Here is a 10100-nt window from a genome sequence, read left to right as displayed (position 1 = left end):
CTAATAGGTTGAGCAAGTGGCTGACACCCATTTCTCGTAAAAAACAAAATCTGTTAATACAAACCGCTACTCTGTGGAGGCCCATATGATCCTATTAGGATCGGAATGATAATTAAATATGGAATGAGCGATTCAATCAATATACTCAGATGCAACCTCAAGCGAAAATAGGTTCAATAAATTTTGGGTAAAGCCCTATCCATTGTCTACTTGGTACCTTGTCATCAGAATTGAAATTCTACCTCTCGTCACTAATTGATAGCATACTTACATGACTACATTCATTACTTGATTGGCTCGGCTCTGTCATTGTAGATCAGGAATCATGGAGTATTTCAATAGATAATAACTAATACATTTTTAAAAAATATGAATAGCAACGAACTGGCACATTCCAGATATTGAGACTTTTCCAAAATCTTGTACTCCTGGTAAGCAATAAAAATAATTTGGATAACATCAGTTATCAATTATGTAATTCTACCGGGTTTTTCACACTGCTGTCGATTATCCCCATGCCAGTGGTGAAGGATGCCTGTGGAAGGAAGGTAAGCTGTGGTGGGTTACTGAAAAAAAGTCTTAGGTCACCCATATTTACGGGACAAATTTGAATTTTGTTTCATCTGCAATAATTTACTGAACATAAAATATTATATTTTACTTTCTTATAAAAAATATTTCACTAAAAAAGGACAAGATGCACTAAAATAGATATCTTCGCAATGCAGTTGTGGTATGATAAATGACTACAGTAATGCGAACAGGGATTGAAGAATTTGACTGAAAACCAATAGGCCATACAATATATTGCTTGCAAATAGTGCCTTTAAAAACTGAAGAATTATTAATTTAGAATTATAGATGATTGTCTATGAATATGTCATCCAGGCATTCATTCGTACAGAGATCAGTTGATAATTTATAATATGTTAATTTTTTATAATCTAGGTGTAACTTTGTAGGATAGATAAGACATTCAGTGTTTGTGTTCATGCGAAATAATAATAATCATCTAAAAGTCAGACGTTGGTCACACCAGATTTTTTTATTAGAATCGCATACACAAATATACCATAAATAGACCAACAAGTTTTCATCTGATGGATTTTGAATTTAAATATGTCATTATAATCTCTAAATGCATAAATAAATAAAGAGAAAAAAGCATAATAAAAAAATATCATCAATAGATCGAAGCAACAAAACTCTAACTCCAGCTTAATTGTGCTTTTCCATAATGTTCCAACTTACGTTTTCGTCTAATGAAATATTTATTACTTAATGTCAATAACTTTACTAATACTAGTCAAAAAAAGATACGCAAATCTTATTTATGCAAAGGTGGGGGCTAATTAGTACAATGCTAGCGTTAACAGTGTTTACATCACTCTTTGATGCATCGGCTTGCCTTGCTTGAACCTCCCCCCACTCGTACATGTCATCCATGTTATGAATTTGCGAATATTTTTATTCTTGACTCCACTACCTATAAATTCAGAGGAAAGTAAAGATTATAGTTATGTTCGAAGAACTACTTACCAAATTATTTCAATATAGAGCACTGTCACTCATTTTCTTAAAATTTAATATTACTTGATAAAAAAAATATTACAAGACATCACCTATTATAGGTATTATTATTTATTACCTACGGGCATGAATGAAAACAAAGATTTTTGTAATATCTTTATTTACTAGAGGAGTTGTCACAGTCTTTGGATTTGGACTTCATCTTTCGGAAGGCAAAAACAATGTAGATAGCTGAAAAAAAAATAGCATTCTTTATTACATTGTTATTATATATTTTATTGTTAGGAATAATGAAGGTTTCATAGGTAATCAAAATACTATATTAAATGAAATTGTTAAATCAAGACTCAAAATATTAAAATGCAAAAAAAAAATTGTTATAGGTTGGAATAAGTTTTTGTATATCTTGTAAAACATAGGAAAATCCATGAAATATATTGATATTTATTTAAGAAAACCCTACTTTTAAAGGATATAGTCGGCTTTCAAATATAAGAACTTGTATGCCAACCAAAACTTAAAATGATGGCAATGTTTACAGTAATATTCTTTGATATTTCGATAGGAAAAAATTAATTGAATAAAACTCACTCGCTGCTTCCCACTCTGACTTGGACATTGTACCGACACTTCTAGATCTACTGCTTTCTGAACCAGAAGAATCTTTAATACTTTTTTCAGCATGCTCGTAATCTCCTGACCGTTTACTCAAGAGTTCTTCTTTGGAATGAGGCGGGAACATCTCCAAACATTGCATTTTATTTAAGAGCACTGTGCCTTCCTCCTTCTTTTCTTTGTAATAGTCTTCGAATCTCTTTTTGTATACTAATTCTAGATCGAACTTCTTGGCTAGTTCAATGAATGTTGGGAAATGCACCAAAAACTCAGGGCAATCGACGACTCCTTCCAAATGGAAGTTATATTTTGCTCCAAATAATGGCACTCCTTCCTCTGGATCGAATTGAAGGTCAACATTGAATATGTCATTTCCGAACTTGTTCCCATCACCTTTCTTCGCCCTTGACAAAATGTCAAAAGCGTCAGGTATTGTCCCAATGAAGTAGCCGCCGGACTTTAACATTTCGGAAGCGTTTTGTAATAAAACCATTGCCTGGGGCAGGCTTTCAAAACTATAGTGAAAAGCAAACTGACAACTGACCAGATCCATTTCGAAAGATGGCATCTTGTACATTTGCCTGAGACGAGTGGTGGTGCAATCGGCTGCGATAAATTCTGCAGTGAATATTTTCTTATCTCTGCCTCGTTCAGTTTTACTCTTCATGTGATTGTAGCGGTCTTTGCAGTGTTCAATAGACACATCAGCGATATCCGCACAGATTAAATGGCCGACGTTCCCTATTTGCCATTTTAAAAGATCACCTCCTTTCCCACAGCATAAGTCCAGAACGCGAAGAGTGGCTCCGTAAGTCTTCTGGGACTTCACTTTCTGGAGAAATTCGTCTATAATCATACACTTGATCCAGTTATTGAAATTACGCATGTAGAATATGGGTGACTTTAATCTTTGTATAATACCGTCCTCCTTCAAAGCATTATAATGCTCGGCCACCGTCTGAGCATGGTTTACTTTCTTTGGATCCCTGTGGGAAGATTCATCCTCATCCAGGGATCTTTTGACACCTTGTGGAACGTCATCTGTAGAAGAAATGTCGGCATCGAGGTTAGCCACATCCTGTAAAGTAGGTTTGATTGATTTTTGATTCTTCAAACCCACGCCGAGTTCATCGCCACTATTTTTCGTGACTTCAGAGGTCTCAGACATGACAATTGAATAGGTGACAGCTGATTTTCAGCAGTTGAGTAATTATTACGGTGTAGTTGTTACAACCGTTAGAGTAATGATTGGTATAATTGGGTACTATAATGTTATCGTTGGCATGGCCAAATTGTATGATTTTATTACTTATTATCTTAGAAGTAAATATTATTTATAGCGAAGAATATGTACTTAGAACAGAAAATATCGAAAGAAATACAAAGTGGCAATTTGCAATCGCGGAAAGACAACCAGCGACCATCGACAACTTTACCGGGAAGGAGTACAATACAACAGTGTTGCACTTGCAAACAAAGACAAAATTAAATTGGGTTGGAATCAGTGTTGCCATATTTTAAAAGTGGAATTATAGTACAGAGCCTCCAAAATTAGGGCCGCAGGTTCCCAAACTTTCACGGTCGGCTTGTTTTTTTTAGGAAAAATATTTCGTCGCGGGCCGCAGGTTCCCAAATTTTCACGGTCGGCTTGTTTTTTTTAGGAAAAATATTTCGTCGCGGGCCGCAGGTTCCCAAATAAATTTTCACGGTCGGCTTATAGTACTTTTATATAAAATTATAGTACGATTTTCAAAATTATAGTATTTTGGGCGTACTATACCTATTTTATATCGTACATAGTACGCGGACCAAAATTATAGTACAAATACTGGAATTAATCGCACAATGCAATAATCAAAATTCACAAAAAAAAAATAACTTTAACATTTGGAAAGTAGTTTTCACACATAATAAATGATTTCACAAATAAATAAATGAAATCACATAAAATAGTTTGTTTCACAAAACAAAAATCATAAATCACTCATAGTAAATATAAATTCACTCAATTTTGACAACTGCACACATTTGTAAAATTGTTTTCACCGATAAATAATATGTCGCACAAAGAAACGGTAGAAATTCACAAATGTCAAACTAATAATTGTAGCAGCAATACAATTTATTAGAAGGCAATCGAAAAAATGATGGTTAGGTGTCAATATAATTAATGTTTAACGCAGTAATATAAATATGTATATATTCGTGCTGCTATTGTTTATATAAAATTATTATTTGATGTAAATCTACAACCAAATAACACCACCTAGGTATATCTTTTTCGGTTCATCGATATACATTTTGGTAAATGTGGCGCAGATGCCGTCATGAGATTGTATAAGTATATTTTTTGAACTAAACCTAACCTAACCTAACCTAATCTAACTTAACCTAACCTAACCCAACCTAACCTAATCTAACCTAACCTAACCTTTTTTTTTGCGGCGGGGGGAAATCTTTTCAAGACACCACCAGCAGTCAGCGGCGACTGACTGGTAGTAGTGTGGGATTCTTACCCACTAAAACCCCCCTCCTCTTCCCAGCTGCTCTCCCGGAATCCGCTTTTATGCATTGCTTCAGGAGGGCAGCTATGTCCTTGCATTATATTATGCCGCTACTCTTCCTCCCCTAGCCGGGATCTTTCCTCCTCTTCCTTGCTCTGCATCACTGACGATGCAAACTCCACCCACGCCGACCATGATGCAGCGTTCTCCAGCATGGAAGGAACCATTTTTGTCAGCGTCATTGCTTCCTCGCCAACCTAACCTAACCTAACCTAACCTACCCCAACCTAATATTACCTAATATAATCTTAGTTTGTGATAATGATGCATTTCAAATTTTAAATTAATAATTAATTATTGGATCGAAAAACCTATGCGCAGACAGAAAAGGGTATTTATTATAATTGTCTACATGGAATAAACTGTTTTCGTAAAAAAAAACATAAAAGCTCATGACGGCATATGCGGCACAATTACCTAAGTTTTAATTAACGTCACTTTTTAAATAGGTACTTATAGTATTATTTGAATCAGAAAGTAGGTACCTAATACATACTTATGTTTTGCCAACATAATGAATAAAATCATTAAACCTATTTTTCTTAGTGTTTGTGTTCATTTACGATTAAATAGTTACAATAGATTGATACGTGAAGACTACTTTTTCCTTAGTGCAAATCGATCATTTGAGAGTTGTAGTTGATTTGTGAATATCATCCATTTCCTATGTGACGAACATCTTTAAATGTTGTCAGCGCTTTGTGAAAACAGTCTATTCAATTGTGCAAATATATATTCCCCAATTAAATTGAATTTGTAATCATATGGTTATAAGGGGGGTAAGGGGGTTAATAAAATCGCTATTAAAAAAAATCATAGCACAATTATTATTTATAATTTATACCACCCCACCGATGGCATGTATTTTTTTTATTGTTATAATATTATTATGACAAGACTCTTGGCCCAAGAAAGGCGAATGTACGTGGTCACCATTATGAAGTGCGACATTGGTGTTGTGTGGTCCATGGCCGATAAATGATTGCCGTAGTTCGCAGTGTCGGTGTTTTATCAACACGCATCAAAGGACGCCAACATTCGCCTTGCTTGGATCATTGTGAAGGGAGCATAACGTCGTTGATTCTACAATACCTGCTATGAGTACAAAACCAAATTGTTCAGGAGACAAAAAAAACTGTTTTAAAAAATAGGTAAATATGTTTCAAGTCAGTTGACTATACAATTTGATGACATTAATAGTTTTACATTGATTGAATAATAAAAAAAAAACATTAAAAAGGAAGGAAATAAACAATAAACCTTGATTATTCTCTTTATTAGCACATGACAGATATTGTCAGCATCTTTTTGATTACATAACAGGTATTTGTTGTGAACAAATTTTCATAATCAATTAATCAATCAAAATGCAAACATCCATGAAAAAAAATATTAAACATAGTATTTTATAATCAAGTTTATAGAAAATAAAATGAATCAAAATAAAAAACATACTAACATGACAATCAAAATTATTTTTATAATATTTTGCTATGATATTTTAATTAGTTCTTGGAATTTGACGTAAACCGCAAATTATCATGGAATGTGACGATCCTTCTCAAAACCTATCGTTTTTCAGCTCTTGAAGGTGACGATATTTGGATGCAAAAATGGGTATATCCTCGATATACATTTTAGACAATATTATTGCCTGATTTTCTTCGTTGCAAAAGAGGTAGCCATTCACATGAATAGCTCAAACAATAGTTGATATCACCATTCGTTTAATATTTTAATTGACGAATATCATCGACAGTAGGGTCTCCGGCTCTCTTGCCTGGTCTGAGTGATGTGAGGTTTGTTTGTAACTGATCGTATTGTGAAAATAAATCAAAATTTAGTACTTTCACCTTATATATTGTTGCTTCTGTCGTGCTAATCTCATCCGTGCTATGTAATCCGATAGTGAATTTATTGGTGGCTTGAAATAATGTTCCAGCGTCGCATGAACACTGTCGGCCTCCATCATAGTGTGACCTTTTTCCAAAATATGTTGATTAATATTGTTATCGATTTTTTCTTAGGCGTATCGGTAAGAGCACTGGCTAACACCTTATTGCGATTCTGGTAATTACATCCATCAGATATAAGTACCACTTCTTTATAGCTAGGGGTAGATTTTCTAAGTAATCCATAATGCATACTTGATACACCCCCATTTGGCCCATTTGCTTCATGCCATACGTACAATAACACTTCTTTATTATTTAATTCATATATGATGAAGTTATGAACTTGGAGTTTTTGCTTGTAATACATGGCAGAAGCATCTGTTTTGGGGCACAAAAGTACATTTTGGAGATCCATTGTCAATACCAGTTTTTCAGAACTTGCACTCTTTTTTGAAGCATTTTTTACAGCCCTATAAGAGTGTTTTTTCGAAGAGTTTTAACCAAAGGTTCCAACAACTCAGCTTGTTATATAAATATAATATCTGAAGACACGGATACATTTTTCATTGACGACCGTAGAAGGTGTATAATATTATTTTGTTCACCTGAACGGAATGTTCCATTTAAAATATGAGTAAGTCCGTCGTCAGGGGTTAGCAATGTAATATAGTCTAGAAATTCAAAGGTATCTGCATTTGAATTTGTGAATTCATTTAAATTTATATGACCATCTACGGGAGTTAAAATAATATTTCCAACATCCTTATTATCCGATGGAGGAGCTTCATTAAAAATCTGAAGGAGTTTCGTATCAGAGCCAGAAGCTGTAAAATTATCTAAATATCCCCCAGATTCTTGATACGTTTTGTGTAGTGCTAATTCAAGAATATTTTTCCTCGATATGACATCTCTAAAAAACAATGTTATGAAAATTACATGTCAAAAAAACAATTAAAATGACAATGAACACACGAATGAAAGCAGATAAAACATTTCACTTTTGATTATTGTAAACATAGGAAAGTAAAATTTAAATATTGGCTATTAAGGTGGTGGTTGTTAATATACTTCCTGAATTCGGATAAAACCTTAATGTAGATTATAGCGGCTCTAATCTTTTTAAATAAATTGAAATTAAATAATGGCAAAATGTGTTTTCAACCATGTTGATGTTACAATAACTGTACACCTAACAGAGTAAATAGTAAAAATTACCTCAACCTTACCCACTAAATTTCAAACACTTTTAATTCTTGAATACAATTATATAATTTTATTATAGTAAGTAGAAGAAATAATATAATTCTTACCATGCAACAAATCAATGGATAATTACTGTCATGTGACTGACAAAAGTATTAACTTAACTCATTAAAATGTGTGAGAGTCATATCAATGTTTGTTTGAATTGCACATAACTGTTATTTCATTTAGTAATATCTGCCATGTGATCAATGTCATAAAGGTGATCTTAAGTTAATTACTGCTATGTACACTTATATCACATAGCAGATATTACCATCACTGAATTCAACACCGACATATGACAGCTTTTGGTTTTATTTATTTAGAATATTTTGGTAATTCCAATCACATAGCAAGTAGTATATATGGATGGAGAAAAAAATAACCTATCCAACGATGTAAATAACTCAAAACTGACAAAATGTGCACATAGCACGTATTGCAGAATCAACGACGATAAGCAAATTCAGGGCTCAAAACGCAGCGACGATTCACATAAAATTTGAAACTGCGCTGTGGTTCGTGAATCATATAAAAAGTTCAATTTCCTACTCGATTTTATTGAAATTGAGTAATTTCATTAAAGTTTAATACGTAACTTAACTTGTCAGATGCATGGTAAATTAATAATTATGACATTATAAACATCTACTTCTACAAGCAAGCACTCTTTTGCATGGTGCTACTGAGATTGTTTGGTTGATTTCAATATCTGCATTCAGCGAAGATTTGTATTGTTAAACATATCCTGCTATTTTTGTGGTTTAGGACTTTGAGAGTAGTAGAGAATAGTAGAGTTTCAGGTTTCTTTTTGTGTAAATTTATTAAAAATTTGAATACCGTCTATGTAGAATAATTACAGTGTTAATACCTATGAGTTAAGCGTCAATTACATTGAGCTTCTTTACGAGCTGTTTGTTGGCGAATTTATAATCTGCCTGTAAAGTCGCCCGGTGTAATCATCGAAATGTTAGCTTGTTCGATGATTACACTGGGCGACTTTACAGGCAGATTATAAATTCGCTAACAAACAGCTCGTAAAGAAGCTCAATGTAATTGACGCATTAGGATCTCTTTACGGGGATGAGATCTCCCCAAGCTTAGGTACCTATTTATATGAGAAATATTGTAACAATAAGCAAGAATACAACAAATTTAAGTCAAATAGGGACACTTAATTACGGACTTGGGACTCATAGGTACCTACCTAGTATAACTGAATAATCTCTCATACCCCGCACAACAGGTAGAACACATTTTTTCTTCTCCAGTCTTTGACGTTGAAAAGGATTCTTGCATAATCCTTTATTATCTCCTCCAAATGTATTCGTAGTTTCCCAACTATCGCATACGGCGCAATGTTTATGGGGATTGCCTGTTAGTGCAACATCCACTATGAGGAACGTTGAGCAAATGAGGAACGTGTTAATTAGCTGACAGCAACTCTCGCTGATCTAGGTAGTTGATAAAAAAAAACTCCACAGGACGACGTCATCAGACGCGCTGTATACTTATCATGCGGGTGTGCTGCCTCTCCACCTGCACTTCCAAATATGAGAATATATCACCATCCTATTCTTGGGGATCAACACTACCATCAAGGGCATCCAACCGATGCTCTCGCAGGGGAGCCGTGGACACACCTTACACGGAAACTGTGAGCGCCTTAGTTAAGAATAATCCACTCGGGGCATGGTAGGTAGTTGAGGGTGTCCGGTATCCACCAAGGGATGTCACATTAATCATTTTTTCCAAATATATCCTGCAGGCTTTAGAGGGGACAATTAAAAACAATCGGAGGTTTGTTGACGATCATGACATTTGTATTTATTCGAACGTCAAGAGGTCGATACAAGCGATTAGAGATTCACAGCGAGTACAGTGAAAGTGGATAATGGGGCACACAGCATAACACAATAATTATTGGTTCAGCAGGGCACTTATAATGCACTTACGTACCTAGTCTATGATAAATTTCCTCTGGGTTACATATCTACGCGAAAATCACAATTTCAGAGATGGTGAATGATGAATGGAACTCGGGATACGACAGCTCACCGACAGGCGACAGGGGAGTTGACTTAGGTTCCAATCGTTTATTTCAGCTAAACAAGAAGTTAAAGTGCACGTTTCGAGATGAAGGTCACGGAGTCATGCGAGCCTTCCGGCACCGGTTTAAAATGACATTGTATGGTAAGTGTTCATGCCATGACGGCAATGACTAGCAAGTCTTCTATTTACAACAGCTATC

General features: G+C 34.5%; 1 protein-coding gene across 3 annotated transcripts; it reads right to left on the bottom strand.

Annotated features, from left to right (window-relative positions):
- Positions 1–1013: 1013 nt before the first annotated feature.
- On the bottom strand, positions 1014–3588 carry Rnmt (RNA guanine-7 methyltransferase). 3 transcript variants are annotated; one of them, XM_085956064.1, is made up of 3 exons: positions 2122–3588; positions 1649–1761; positions 1014–1486 (listed from the first exon to the last, which is right to left on the bottom strand). In XM_085956064.1, the coding sequence occupies exons 1-2, from the start codon at positions 3311–3313 to the stop codon at positions 1688–1690; spliced, it is 1266 nt and encodes a 421-aa protein (XP_085812190.1). In that variant the 5' UTR covers positions 3314–3588; the 3' UTR covers positions 1014–1486; positions 1649–1687. The 3 variants fall into 3 exon arrangements, with proteins under 3 accessions (XP_085812190.1, XP_085812191.1, XP_085812189.1); XM_085956065.1 differs by having other exon boundaries at positions 1653–1761; XM_085956063.1 differs by having other exon boundaries at positions 1014–1761.
- Between the last annotated feature and the right edge of the window lie 6512 nt (positions 3589–10100).

This window comes from Rhyacophila brunnea, unplaced genomic scaffold (assembly GCF_057557595.1).
Source record: "Rhyacophila brunnea isolate RB1 unplaced genomic scaffold, BYU_Rbru_1.0 scaffold_5, whole genome shotgun sequence".
NCBI lineage: Eukaryota > Metazoa > Arthropoda > Insecta > Trichoptera > Rhyacophilidae > Rhyacophila > Rhyacophila brunnea.
This window is presented reverse-complemented; position numbering and strand designations above follow the sequence as displayed.

What these genes read in the sequence shown, in the direction of transcription:
- Rnmt (XM_085956063.1), bottom strand. Translation starts at nt 3,313, where the DNA reads ATGTCTGAGACCTCTGAAGTCACGAAAAATAGTGGCGATGAACTCGGC. An exon ending in GTCAGAGTGGGAAGCAGCGA is followed by an intron (nt 1,762 to 2,121) that starts GTGAGTTTTATT and finishes TTTTTTTTTCAG; the next exon opens with CTATCTACATTGTTTTTGCC.